The sequence below is a fragment of the Diceros bicornis genome, chromosome 19 (assembly GCF_020826845.1).
Source record: "Diceros bicornis minor isolate mBicDic1 chromosome 19, mDicBic1.mat.cur, whole genome shotgun sequence".
NCBI classification, from domain to species: domain Eukaryota; kingdom Metazoa; phylum Chordata; class Mammalia; order Perissodactyla; family Rhinocerotidae; genus Diceros; species Diceros bicornis.
In genome coordinates, this window is record NC_080758.1 from 47,734,710 (window position 1) to 47,749,096 (window position 14,387).

Here is a 14,387-nt window from a genome sequence, read left to right on the forward strand (position 1 = left end):
TGACCCTCAGAATTATGCGTGATTAAATCAACCTTGAATTGCAGTAATCACATGGACTTCAGGGATGGTTCCCCAAAGAGAAAAATAATTGCCGCTAAGATGTGAGGATGGAGTAGGAAACATCTGAAAGCATCGTCCACCTTTCTCAGTGGTGAACTACATGCATTTGGTTCTGAAACATGTTTCTTGTAAGAAAACATGTTTCTGGTAAGAAACTTGAACAACCTAATTCTGAAGTCACACAATAAGTAGAAATATGCAAATCAAATAATGTGTCATCGAATATTGATCAAGTGTCTTTAAGCAGGACCCTGTGCTTTGTGAGGTTCATCAGTTCATCCTCACATGTTCACTGAGCACCCACCAAGTGCAGAGCAGCGGGTTACCCAGGGGAGCAAAACAGGAATGGTCGCTGCCCTCACAGGGCGCACAGTCCAGAGGGGAGAGGTCATGTACCAGTCACACAAATGGTGTGAAACAGTGACTTTGATGAGGACTCAGTGGTGGGGGGTGGGGATAGAGGGTGGGAAGGCTACAGCGGGAAGGCCCGACAAAGTTGGGGAATCAACCTTGAAGGCCCTGTTCAGGATTTAGGTCTTTTGCCGAAAACAATGGGAAGGCATTGAAGAGTTTTAAGTGAGGCAGTAGAGTGATCGGATTTGTGTTTCAAAAAGCTCACTCCAGCCACCAGTTAGACGGCTGTACAAAGGTCCAGGCAGGATATGCTGGTTTGTTGACCCGGTGGTGGCAGCGCGTAGGGAAAGAGTGAAGGCTTTGGGAAGTACTGGGAGGTAAACTTGGCAGGACCTAGGAGCTGATTGGGTGCAGGAGGACAGAGGAGTGGAGAGGGGCTTGACAGGGCCTAGAGGGTCGAGGTGCCATTGGCTGAGACAGGAGGAGGGGCATGGTTTGGTAGGGGAGAGGACCATGCTGGGAGGATTGTGAATTTGGTCATGGATGGACGTGTTGACCACGAGGCACTCTGGAGGCAGCCAAGTAGAGTTAGCAAGTGGGCCTGCATAGGTTTCTGGAGCTCAGAGAAGTGGCCCGGGCCATGGGGACCTGGCCTGTGCTCGCCTGCCTCTGTACCTTTGCTTGTGTCAAAGGCTCCTCACTGCCACATCCCACTGCATCCTGCCCCTCGGTCCCTGTGAAATCCTTTCTGGCTTCCAAAGCAGAGTCCAGGAGGCACCTTGCTTCCTCAGGGATCCTGCAGCCACCCCATCATCTACCCCATCACCCACCCCATCACCCACCCTGTGCGATCAGCTCTCCCTGTTAGTGGTGCTCTTGCCCTCTCCCCCCGTGGCTCTACCATAGCTGGCAAGTTAGCCTCTCTTTACACTGCACTAGCATAGTTATATTCTGCCTCTCCTCCTAGCATCTAGCCCAATGTTCTCATCAAAGCGGAGACACACCCACAGTTGCATTTAGTGTGGTGTGCAGGCTCGCTGTCACGTGTGTGTGCACTTTGTGTAAGAGGGAGTCTTTCAGGCTCACATCATCGGTGCCCACCTTCCTGGCAGCCTCCGTGACTGTCCGTTAGCGCTGGGCCCTTTCAGGTGGTCATGGGCCGTCCACTCTTCAGGGAGACATGGCCACAGGCCACTCATTGGTCATGTCAACTAAAGGCACCAAGTTTAATTTAATCCTCCCATCAGCCTGCCAAGATAAGTATTAACATCTGTTTTACTGAGGAGATCGAGGCATTAAAGGAGCAGTGACAGATATTGAGCCTAGAAAATGAAACCTTAGTGCAGCCTGTTTTACTGGGGAAAAAAAGTGAATTATGGCAACTATGGCAAAAGGCAGATGTTTAAGCCCTGATTTAACCAGACTTCACGCAAAGGGAAGGAGCAGATGAGTTCACAGGGTTTCCTGCGTCAAGAGGACCAGGGTCCCGGCCGTGGGAGGAGCAGTGATGGTCACGTTGGGATCTGGGTCTTTTCTCTGCATTCTTCCCATCTAAAAGGCTGGAGTCTGTTTTAATGAAAGAATCTGTACATGCAAATGCAAGCGAATACTTTCACAAAAACAAGAGAAAATAAATCAAAATTTCAAGCCATACACAAGTCACAATTTCTTTTTTAATATCTCCTTTGACTATTCAGTATGAACCTTGAAGAATTTAAGTATAATAAAAATCTTGGCTGCTGCTCCTAGAGGGGACATTTAAATTCATTACAATGGCAAAAGCTCCTGAAAAGGCACACTGGGATTCAGGACTTAGATTATTGCTTTATTTTACAGGCATGAGAACAAAGAGAAACTAACCACCAACGTAAAGTCTAAAGGTAAGAGAAATAACTGAAGATTAAATTCTCATTGTGTGTTTTAGTCAAAAGAGTGGTGATATGGATTTGTTTTCTGCCCCTCGTGGAAGGCCTGGGAAGCCGGCCTGTGGTCACCAGGCAGCCCCTGCAGCTCGCCCAGGGTGAGGTCGTCTCTGAGGCTGTGACAGAGCTGCTGGAGGACACACGGGTGCCACAGCCTGCGGTGGCATAGCACTTTAGTTTGCGAGTGAGTCTGCGGGGGATGCGGACCTCCACATCTGATAGATTACCAACAGCAGTATATCTACCTGTGACATGTTTCTTGTCTCTGTCTCCACCCTCACTGCAAATGCCCCACACATACCCCACTGCTCATGACATGACAGGGCTCTTAGGTAGACTCTAACTGGTTTCCTCACATCCAGCCCCTCCCCAGCTCCTGACTGCCCTCCACTGGCCACCGGCATCTAAAACCTCAGGAACCTTCTTACCTTCCTGGTGAAGAACTGCCAGTGCCTCTCGACTACCTGCAGGATAGAGTCTACCCCTTTCTCCCTTTGTGGTCTGGCCCCACCCTACTTTCCAGCCCAGTTCCTCCCATGGTCTTGTCCTCTTTGGGTCTAGTCACAGCCAGCTTTTTCCAGATATACCACACTGTACCTCTGTGCCTTTGCTCATGCTGTTCCTTCTCTGTGATATTCTTTTCCCTTTTGCTCAGCCCAGTGAGCTCCTATACGTCCTTCAACATCCAGCTCACAGGGGTAATCTAGCCCTCCTTCCACACTAACACTATGGCATATGCCCTGCTGAGCTTGGGCTCTCTCTGCTCCTGTCTCCTTAACCCCATTCCTAGTGGGTTGCGATTGAGAGCAGGGGTCTGAGTCAGACGACCTGGGTGGGACTCCTCGCTTGACACTGACTGTGGCCATTACTCCACCTCACCAGGCCTCAGTCTGCTCAGTAAAACAGACGTTAATACTTATCTTGGCAGGCTGATGGGAGGATTAAATGGGGTCATATATAAGAAGTCATCACAGAGCCAACAGGTCATGCTGTGTAGACATCGGTGGTCATGGAGGTTGTCAGTGTAGCAGACGAGGTGCCCCACCACGTCCTGTCTGACCACCTTGGGGGACACCTCAGCCCAGTTCACTGACATGCCCTTGGCCTTCTTCATCAGGCAGCTGCGTACCTGCACCTGCAGGCTTTCTCTGGCCACAAGAGCGTGCTCAGCCCCCGTGGGGCTGCCCAGAGTACCAGGGAGTTGATGCTCTGGTTGAGAACAACCCTCAACCAGTGAGAGAGGGGAGTTGCTGGATAAACAACCCCACTTCCTTACTCTTCTTTGGGACAATTTGAGGAGAGTTCTGCAGTCTTTCAGAGGGCCCCCTGCAGGACTGAGCACCCACCAGCCCCTGCTCGTTAACACCCTCCTTGGCTTCCTCTCTTCCCTGTGTCACTCTCCCAGCGGCCCCCCCTCATTGTTCCCAGGATCACCTCCAAATAAACCATGTGTACCCAGGCCCTTGTCTTGGCATAAACCTCACTACTTCCTCCACCATGTCTTCCCTTCTTCTCTCTGCTCTTGTGAAGAACAGAGGGAGATCAAGGTGGGGGAGCAGCTGAGGTGAGGTGGTATCAAGCCTAATAAAACACCCCAGGTAACCCTGCTTCCACGTTAATACTGATTTTAAACACCCATCCTAAAGAGTTGGGCACGAGAAAAGGGAAAAGAAAGTATTCTGCAAAGTGTTTTCCATTACGATGCATAGAACACACTGTGAAATATAAATTTGTATGTATAAATTTGACATGCATTCTGGGTATATCTGGTCAGGTACCTCACAGGGTGTCTGTCCCTAGTAGGCCTTTTGCAGGCCGGTGCTCCAGTTAACCATGGGCTGATTAAGTGGAGCTAATCAGAGTGCAGAGATGTTAAATAGCTGTCTGGTTTTCTCTTCCAGCCTTCTGGGGTGAGTCTGATGACACTAACTCGGAAATTGAAGCTGCTCTACGTCCTAGAAACCATAACACATCCACCGATGATTTTGATGATTTTTATGACTAATAAGCTGTACCATCTGTTGGAAATAAAGTCTTTAAACAAACTGAAATCCTGTGTTCATATGTGATGTCCAAAATAAACATGTTCTTTTAAGTTTTCTAATTGTTTAACGTGAAAACTTGGGACCATATTACTATTCCAGTGACATTTCATGACTTAAATATGAACTAGCATATTCATTTTAAAATGTTATCGAAATGCAAGGTGATTAATGCAGTGCCCATCAAAATTCAAAGTTGGTTTCTTTGTAGAAATTACAAGTTGATCCTAAAATTCATATGGAAATTCAAGGGACCCAGAATAGCCAACCAATCTTGAAAAAGAGAGACAAAGTTGGAGTACTCAAACTTCCCAATTTTGAAACTTGCTAAAAAACTGCAGTAATTAAGACAGTGCAGTACTGGCATAGACATATAGATCAATGAAATGTTCATTTATATATAATCTAGAATTGATAATCCAGAAATAAAACCTCACATTTATGGTCAATTAATTTTTGACAAGGGTGCCAAGACCACTCGGTGGGGAAGAATGGTCTTTTCAACAAATGATGCTGGGACAACTGGGTAGCCTCATGCAAAAGAAGGAAGCTGGATCCCTACCTCACTCTGTCTACAAAAATTAACTCAAAATGGATCAAGGACCTAAATGTAAGAGCTAAACTATAAAACTCTTAGAAGAAAACATAGGCGTAAATCTTTGTGACCTTGCATTAGGCAGTGGTTTCTTAGATATGACACCAAAAGCACTAACAACAGAGAAAAGTAGATAAATGGGGCTTTACCAAAATTAAAACTTTTTTGCTGCAAAGGACATCATCAAGAAAGTGAAAAGAATGAGAGAAAATATTTGTAAGTCATATTTTTGATGTAAATCAAAATTGCTCCAAAGAAGATATACAAATGGCCAATGAAAAGATGCTTGACATCATTAGTTATGGGGAAATGCAAATCAAAACCACAGTGAGATACCACTAGGTATCTTCGTATCCACTGGGATGGCTAGAATCAAAAAGACAGGTAATACAAGTGTTGGTAAGAATGTGGAGAAATTCCCTCATACACTGCTGGTGGGGATGTAAAGTGGTACAGCAACTTTGGAAAACAGTCTGGCGATTCTTCAAAAGGTGACCAATCGATGGGAGCCAGTTAGCTGGGAAATCCCCCAGTCACCCCACCCCATTGTGAAGCCCAGTGGGGTCTCAGGACAGCTGACACAGTATCAGCAGCATTTCTCTGCATGTTTATATATCTCTTATCTGGAAAATATCAGATGAGCTAAGTTTCCTCCAACCCTCTGACCCAGGAAGCTGAGCTTAATTCTTCCCTCCCTGTGCCCTTTAGTGTGGGCTGGACTTAGTGACTCACGTCCACAGAATAGAGTATAGAAAGGGACAAATGGCAACATTACAGTGGAGAAACCTGGCTGACACCACCCTAACCATGTGGTCAAGGTTAATATCACCAGTGATAAGTCATGTGAATGTCAGGAACCCCCAACATGCTGTGATGAGAAGGGCACTTCTCGTGGTGGTGTTTCCAAAGACTCAGAACCACAGTCTGATCATGAAAAAAAACATCAGACAGACTCAAACTGAGGGACATTCGACAAAACACGTGGCCCATACTCCTCAAAACTGTCAAGGTTGTGAAAATCAGGGAAAGACAGAAACTGTCCAAGACCAAACGAGACAAAGGAGACGTGACAACTAAATGAAATATGGGATCCTTGGTTGGATCCTTTAACAAAAAAAGGACATTAATGGAAAATCTGGTGAAATCCAAATAGTCTGGAATTTAGTTGATAGTAACATGTCAGTGTTGGTTTCTTACTTTTGACAAATGTACACGGCAATGTAAGATTAGAGGAACGTCACATTAGGGGAAACAGACTGAGTGAAAGATATACAATGACTCTATAATTTCTGCAACTTTTCTGTAAGTCTAAAATTATTCCACACACAAAAATCCAGAAATAAACATTGACATTTGTGTGATAGCCTTCCAAACTTTTTCTATGCATATAAACCTTTTTTTTATTCTCTTCAACATTTTTAATTTTAATTCTAAATCTTACCAGGTTTAAAAGATTTATACCCACTAAGAAAACAAAACAGGCTCTTCAGCCAGGACACTAACTAGATATTGGTTAGGGATGCTGATGGAATATACAGAGTCCTGCATCTGAACACCTTTTATATGTCGTGTGTACTCATGAGAGTCCAGAAGACAGCCTAAGTTTGGCGCTGGTCTTGAACACTTTGCTAACACGTATCTTACTTTTGAATCATGGTAGAGTGGGCCTGGGGCCCAACACCTTTAGTAGGCAAAATCTTCCAGCTAAAATTTAATAACTTTATTTTTCTTTTCAGTTACTTTCTATTTATTACAAGTGACCCTGGTTTAAAATATGTAGAAGAGATAAAAGATTTCCCTTTTACATACATTTTAGGGAAAAGAAGAGAATTGACTTTAAAAAATATACAAAGAAATAATAGTACAAGTGTTGGCGGCATGACTTAGTGGATGGAGGTGGAGGCTCTGCTCTGTTATGCTCACCAAACAACTCTCTAATCTACTTTGGGGTCTCCAGGGGGTTAAGCTCTTGGGGAGGTCATGCACTGGGCCCATTGCTTGTCTTGTTTCCCAGGTGAAAGCAGTATCACAGGGTCAGTTAATAAACTGGTTGTATGGGAAAAACACTCCTGTGTTTTCCTTTGCTCTCACACTACTACCACACTCACACACTTTTGACACCAGATGTGTGGGGGTTTTCCCACATCAATCAATTCTCTGACACCAACCAAGTGTCTTGCAATTCAATTCAACTCGGACGCTAACTGAAGTTAGCACAGTCCCCACAGGTTAAGGGCTCAGTCCCACAAGACTGACCCCCACTTCAGACACCAAGTGCAGATAGTAGGTCCCCAGGTTCCCACAGCTTCTGTCTGACTTGGCTACAAATCAGGGTTCCCACAGCCTCTTCTTGGGTTTGGTAATTTGCTAGAATGGCTACTAGAACTCAGGGAAACCCTTACTTTCATTTACCAGTTTATGATAAAAGGATATGAAAGGATAACGATGAACATCCAGATGGAAGAGATGCATAAGGCAAGGCATGGGGGAAAGGGACCCGGAGCTTCCAAGCCCTCACCAGGTGAGCCACCCTCCCAGCACCTCCATGTGTTTAGCAGCCTGGAAGCTCTCCAGACTTCAGGGATTTTTATGGAGGCTTCATCATGTAAGCATGATTAATCATTAACTCCACTTCCAGCCCCTCTCCCCTCTCTAGAGAATGGGAGGTGGGGCTGAAAATTCCAAGCTTCTAATTATGGCTTGGTCTTGCTGGTGACCAGCCCCCATCCTGAAGCTATACAGGAGCCCCCCACGAGTCACCTCATTGGAAAAAGACACTCTTCTCACCCAGGAAATTCCGAGGGTTTTAGGGGCTATGTGTTAGAAACCCAGGGCAGAAACTAATATACGTATTTTCTATTCTTTCACACTAGTCTTCCAATTTATAAATCAGACTTTTGTGAGCTTAGTTAACATGACGAAATAGAGCACCGAAACTCACAGCATTAAAGACTCAACTCTAGATCTGGGGTAACCACTCCCTCCCAGCTCCTACCGACTGAAGCTCAGATGCAGCTTTCTCATCTGCCCCTTCAGCAAGCCTTTCCTGACACTTCCTGTGTGTCAGGCACTGGTGTGCCTGTCACTGGGAACAGAAAGATGGATCTAACACAGTCACTGACCTCAGGGTGCTCACACTCCAGCAAGGAGACAAAACCTGAAACAGCACAGTATGTACAGTACACTGGGGTCGATGCACATGCCCCAAAGCTCAGAGGAGTGAAAAAAGCTATTCCTCCTGGGATTGAGTTAGGGAAGTTTCACGTAGGAGGTGACATTTGTACAGAATGAGGTGGAGCTGGGGGGAATGAGGAGACTCCAGGCAGAGAAATGACACGTGCAAGGCTCAGAAGCACCACAGAATTGAGTAGGGGGCCGGCCCCGTGGCTTAGCGGTTGGGTGCGCGCGCTCCGCTGCTGACGGCCCGGGTTGGGATCCCCGGCGCGCACCGACGCACCGCTTGTCCGGCCATGCTGAGGCCGTGTCGCACATACAGCAACTAGAAGGCTGTGCAACTATGACATACAACTATCTACTGGGGCTTTGGGGAGAAAAAGGGGGAAAAAAAAAACGGAGGAGGATTGGTAATAGATGTTAGCTCAGGGCCAGTCTTCCTCAGCAAAAAGAGGAGGATTAGCATGATGTTAGCTCAGGGCTGATCTTCCTCACAAAAAAAAAAAAAAGAACTCATGTAAATGAAACACAATTGTTGCACGAGGCAAGCACAGGACAGGTGTGCAGCAAGGATGAGAGCTGAGTCTCTGAAAGCGGGAGGAATACACCAAGAGGAGGGAGTAACTGCAGGCTGGAGGGGAAGAAACACTGTGTTTGATATTGACAGACAATATGGTTGTCTACACAGAAAATCAAGAGACTCAGGGCCAAGTGTTAGAACCAGTGAGAGTTCAGCAAAGAGCAATTTCAAAAATCAACAGTATAGTGATACACCAGGAAAACCAGTTCAAAAATAAATTTTTAAAAAGATGCCATTCACAGTAACAACAAAAATTATATGTCAAAATTCTTAGAATTTTCAAGAGATTATTTAAAGACAAAATTTTAAACATTTATTGACGGTAGAGACCTACATGTTTATGGATGAGAAGACTCTATACCTTAAAAATCACAAATTCTGTCCAAATTAATCCAAAAAGTCAATGCCATTTCAATCAAAATCCCAACAGGTCTTTTCCAGAACTTGACAAGCTGGTCATTAAACTCAGAAGGAATTTAAAGGGTCAGAATGGCCAAGACAATTTTGAATAATACAGAGGAAGAGGTCCTGCCTTAGCAAATATCAAGATTTATTATAAAGACTCGTCATTAGGCCTTGTGGTATTGGCTCAAGGATGGAAACATGGAGCAGAATAGAGGTCCTAGGAATATTCCCCAGCATGAGAACTGGGTGCAGACAGATGTAGTGTTAGAAATCAGTGAGTCTGCACCAAACTTTTCAATAAATGGTGCTGGACCAATTGGCAATCTACATGGCAAAATGCAAAATTAAATTTTTTTACATGGTAATCATAAAATATTTATTTTTTCATCAGTTTAGCTCTCAGTGCTTAGTGACATCTTTAGCAATCCTTTGTCAGTTCCTAGGATAGCATACCACCACACCAGCTCTTGCAAACCTTTCCCTTCCCCTGGCTGCAGCAGATAATCTTACCCCTATTTTGCTAAGATGGAGGTATCAACTCCTTTGTCTTCCTTTCACTGTCATCTCTTCGTAGCTGGATCTTCTCTCTTTTATTTATTTATTTATTTATTTTTTTAAGATTTTATTTATTTATTTTTTCCTCCCAAAGCCCCAGTAGATAGTTGTATGTCATAGCTGCACATCCTTCTAGTTGCTGTATGTGGGACTCGGCCTCAGGATGGACGGAGAAGTGGTGCCTCGGTGCGCGCCCGGGATCCGAACCCGGGCCACCAGCATCGGAGCGCGCGCACTTAACCACCAAGCCACGGGGCCAGCCCCTTCTCTCTTTTAGATTAGAGAAAGAAGAGGCCCTTCTCATTGCCTTTCTGCCTTACTCTCTCTCCCCATTAATTCATTTATTTATTCAGGGTACATTTGATGCCCTTCCACCTCCCCTGTACATTTTTTTACAAATTTATTTGTTTTGGTAAAATACACATAATGTAAAATTTATCATCATAACCTTTTTCACATGTCCATTCAGTGGGATTAGATACGTTCATAATGTTGTGCAGCCATCACCACCATTTATCTCCATAACTCTTTTCATCTTGTAAAACTGAAACCCTGTACCTATTAAACAATGACTTCGCATTCCCCCTCCCCCTAATCCCTGGCAACCACCATTCTACTTTCTGTCTCTCTGATTTTTACTACTCTAGGTACCTCATAGAAGTGGAATCATACAGTATTTGTCTTTCTGTGACTAGCTTATTTCACTTGGTATAATGTCCTTAATGTTTATTCATATTGTAGCATATGTCAGAATTTCTTTACTTTTTAAGTCTGAATAGTATCCTGTTGTATGTATATCCGTGTTTTGTTTATACATTAATCCATCAATGGAAATTTGGGTTGCTTCCATGTTTTAGCCACTGTGAATAATGCTGCTATGAACACGAGTGTGCAAATATCTCTTCAACACCCTGCTTTCGATCCTTTTGGGTATATACCCAGAAGTGGAACTGCTGGATTATATGGTAATTCTACTTTTACTTTTTTGAGGAGCCGCCATACTGTTTTTCACAGTGGCTGTACCATTTTACGTTCCCACTAAGGGACACAAGGGTTCCAATTTCTCCACATCCTCACCAACACTTGTTATTTTATGGTTTTTTTTTTTTTTTTTTTTTTTTTTTGTGAGGAGATCAGCCCTGAGCTAACATCCGCCAATCCTCCTCCTTTTTTGCTGAGGAAGACGGCCCTGGGCTAACATCGGTGCCTATCTTCCTCCACTTTATATGGGACGCCGCCACAGCATGGCCTACCAAGCAGTGCGTCGGTGCACGCCCGGGATCCGAACCAGCGAACCCCGGGCCGCCGCAGCGGAGCGCGCGCACTTAACCGCTTGCGCCACCGGGCCGGCCCCTATTTTATGGTTTTTTGATAGTAGCTGTCCTAATGGGTGTGAGGTAGTAAAATTGATAAATATTACTACACTGACATTAAAAATTTCTGTATGACAAAAACACCAACAATACGAAAAGACAAATCGTGGTCTGGAAGGCGACATTTGTAGGACATATGTCCATCAAAGATCTGTCTCTAGAATATATAAAGAGCCACATACCAATAAGAAAAATACAACTCACTAGAAAGATGAACTAAGGATCAGAATGAGCAATTCATGGAAAAAATAACCAAATGACCAGTAAACATAAAAAAGTACTCAAATGTACTAGCATAAGAAAAGTACATTGAGGTGCCATTTCCTACCCAGCAGACCAGCCATGGTCGGGAGGCAGATCGCAGTGAGTGCTGGGAGGACAGCAGGAAAGAGGGACTTGCATACACTTTGAAGAGCTCATTCGTAATATCAAGTAAGGTGCAGATGGCGTAGCCTATGACCCTATGCTTCCATCTTCTAACATATGCTCTAGAGCCACTGTCCACTACAGGACTCACCAGCCACGTGTGACTTCTGAGCAATTGAAATGTGGCTGATCCAAACTGAGAAATTCATATCGGATTTGAAAACTTTGTATGAAAGAAATAATGTCAGATACTTCATTAATTTTTATAGTGGTTACATGTTGAAATGGGTATATTGGATATGTTGGGTTAAAATATTTTATTAAAATTAATTTCGGGGCCGCCCCAAGGCGTAGCGGTTAAGTGCGTGCACTCTGCTGCTGGCGGCCAGGGTTCAGATCCCGGGCGCGCACCGAGGCACCGCTTGTCAAGCCATGCTGTGGGGGCGTCCCATGTAAAGTGGAGGAAGATGGGCACAGATGTTAGCCCAGGGCCAGTCTTCCTCAGCAAAAAGAGGAGGATTGGCAACGGATGTTAGCTCAGGGCTGATCTTCCTCACACACAAAAAAGTAAAATTAATTTCATCAGTTTCTTTTTACATTTTCTAATGTGGCTAGTAGAAAATTTAGAATTACGTATATGACTCACATTTGTAGCTCTATTATATTTCTATTGGACAAAGGTGCTATAGAGAAACTCTCACTATTGTACACAAAGAGATATCCTCAAAAACTTAATTGTAGTATTGTTTGAAATAGTGAAAATTTGGAACATTAGTGCCCACCAACAAGAAAACAGTAAGAAACACATCGCTGGAGGATTCATAAAGTTAATTAAATGTATGTAAAAGTGAAAACAATACAAAACAATTCAGTGTGTTGTTTATAGAAAGGGAGGAAAGAGTTCATATATAGTAAAAGTATAAAACATGGGTGGTGGGATGTGTGACATCTTCAAGAAAGCGATTAGCCCTGGGGAAGAAAAGAGGACACTAGGATGGGCGACATATACAGAGAACTTCAATGCATCAGCTTATTTCTTTAGATTAAAAAACAAATATTCTAGGCAAATATGGTAAAATGTCAACATTTTTCAAATATTTGTCAAATGTGAGTGGTGGCTTCATGTTATTTATGTTATGCTGTTCTCTACATTTTTGTGTGTTTAAGGTAGTTCGTAATTTTTTAAAGGAACAAGTCATGAAGAGTTTTGTATCCCATGCTAAGGAGTTTGGACTTTCTTCTGTTGGTCCATGTGTGGAAGCCATCAAAGAGTTTTAAACAGGGGAAGAGATTTCCATTTAGAGAGAGCATTTTGTCATCTCATTTTAGGTTCATCCAGCCCACCAGCTAAAGAAAGTCAAGCTTTTTTTTCACATTTGAGCGACTCTAAAATTGGGATGTGTCACGTTGGCCAGTCAACAGAGAGGACATAGGTGTCAATGCCTGTGCTGATGCACCAACACTTGCAGAATAAGTGTCAGCCGCTTGGATGAAAATCCTGGAGACAAGAATGGAGCTCTCTTAAATGCGGCATCACTGACATGCTTCATTTCACAGAGAATGATAACATGTGGAAAAACGACATCAGTGACTCTGGATCAAAAAGTCATTTAGTGGGCTGGCCTGGTGGTGTAGTGTATAGTTCATGCGCTCTGCTTCGGCGGCCTGGGGTTCGCAGGTTCGGATCCCAGGCGCAGACCTACACGCTGCTCATCAAGTCATGCTTTGGCAGCATCCCACATACAAAATAGAGGAAGATTGGCACAGATGTTAGTTCAGGGACAATCTTCCTCAAGTAAAAAGAGGAAGATTGGCAACAAATGTTAGCTCAGGGCCAATCTTCCTCACTAAAAAAAAAAATCATTTAGAAGAAGCAGTTTCTGTATGTGAAGGAGTTTTAGGAAAGCATTAATTATTTAATTGGCCTATATTTTCCTTTTTATGTGTGCACAAGAATGGAATGATTTTTTTTAATTATCGTAAATTTTTAATTTTCAAAAAATTATGGTAAAACATATATAACATAAAATTTACCATTGTAACCATTTTTAAGTATACAGTTCACAGGCATTAAGTACATCCACATTGTTGTGCAACCATCACCACCATCCATCTCCAGAACTCTTTTCATCTTGTACAACTGAAACTCTGTACCCATTACACAATAACTCCCCATTCCCAGCCACTATAATGAAACCACTTTGCCAATCTCATGTAAGTACATCTGATTGGTAGGATCCACATAATTCACAAGAGAACTCTAGCTTCAAGAGAGTCTAGAACATGTAGTTTTTAGCTTTCCAGGCTCTGCAGTATAGCAAGGCAGGCGGCAAGGGGCTGCCATGCATGCTGAGCACCCTGCTGCCATATCCACTGTAAATATCTGTCAGTACTGGTTCTGGAATGCACTTGGGAATGATTGTTCTAAACACGGAAAGCAAATCCAGAGGCGAGTTCTGTGTTTTAACCACCAACGTTGACCTCACTGAACTCTGTCCCTGGAGACCCCCGTGGGGACTCTGTCCCTGGCCACTCCCATCAACAGTGGGAAATTTCACATTATCCAGGTATAACCCCCACCAAGGCCAATGTAGGCTGAAGACCTCACGCTGATAAGGCCCGTGAAATCTCCTGCATTTGCTGGCACTGGGTCTTGGCTCTCTGTGAACTTTTCATCTCAATGGATTGCTTTTCTACCTGCGCTTCCTTTTCAAATGGTCAACATGCCTGTGTCCTCGCAGACTGTCCCCATTACCACAAGGTTTGATACGCTCAGCGTTTAGTTGTGTTACTGACTGACAAGATTTGTTTAGGCCCAATTCTCCATTTGTGACAGCTTGTGACCTCCCTCCTCCTTTTCCTCAACAAAAAAATGAGGAAAACAAACAACCACAAATCCTAACAGCTTTTATCTAATTCTCAAGCTTTCGTCCACTTTCAATATTCCTGTCACTAGTGGCT

The 14,387-nt window shown here is 44.0% G+C and overlaps 1 protein-coding gene across 1 annotated transcript in view; it reads left to right on the plus strand.

Moving 5' to 3' along the window:
• Nucleotides 1–4,414, plus strand: part of KIZ (kizuna centrosomal protein) — a 130,899-nt gene extending 126,485 nt beyond the window's left edge. Inside the window, exons 13-14 of the mRNA XM_058563332.1 lie at nt 2,251–2,294; nt 4,238–4,414. Of these exons, the coding sequence (XP_058419315.1) occupies nt 2,251–2,294; nt 4,238–4,341 (148 nt within the window). The 3' untranslated portion in view covers nt 4,342–4,414. The remainder of the gene's footprint in view (nt 1–2,250; nt 2,295–4,237) is intronic.
• Nucleotides 4,415–14,387: the final 9,973 nt, after the last annotated feature.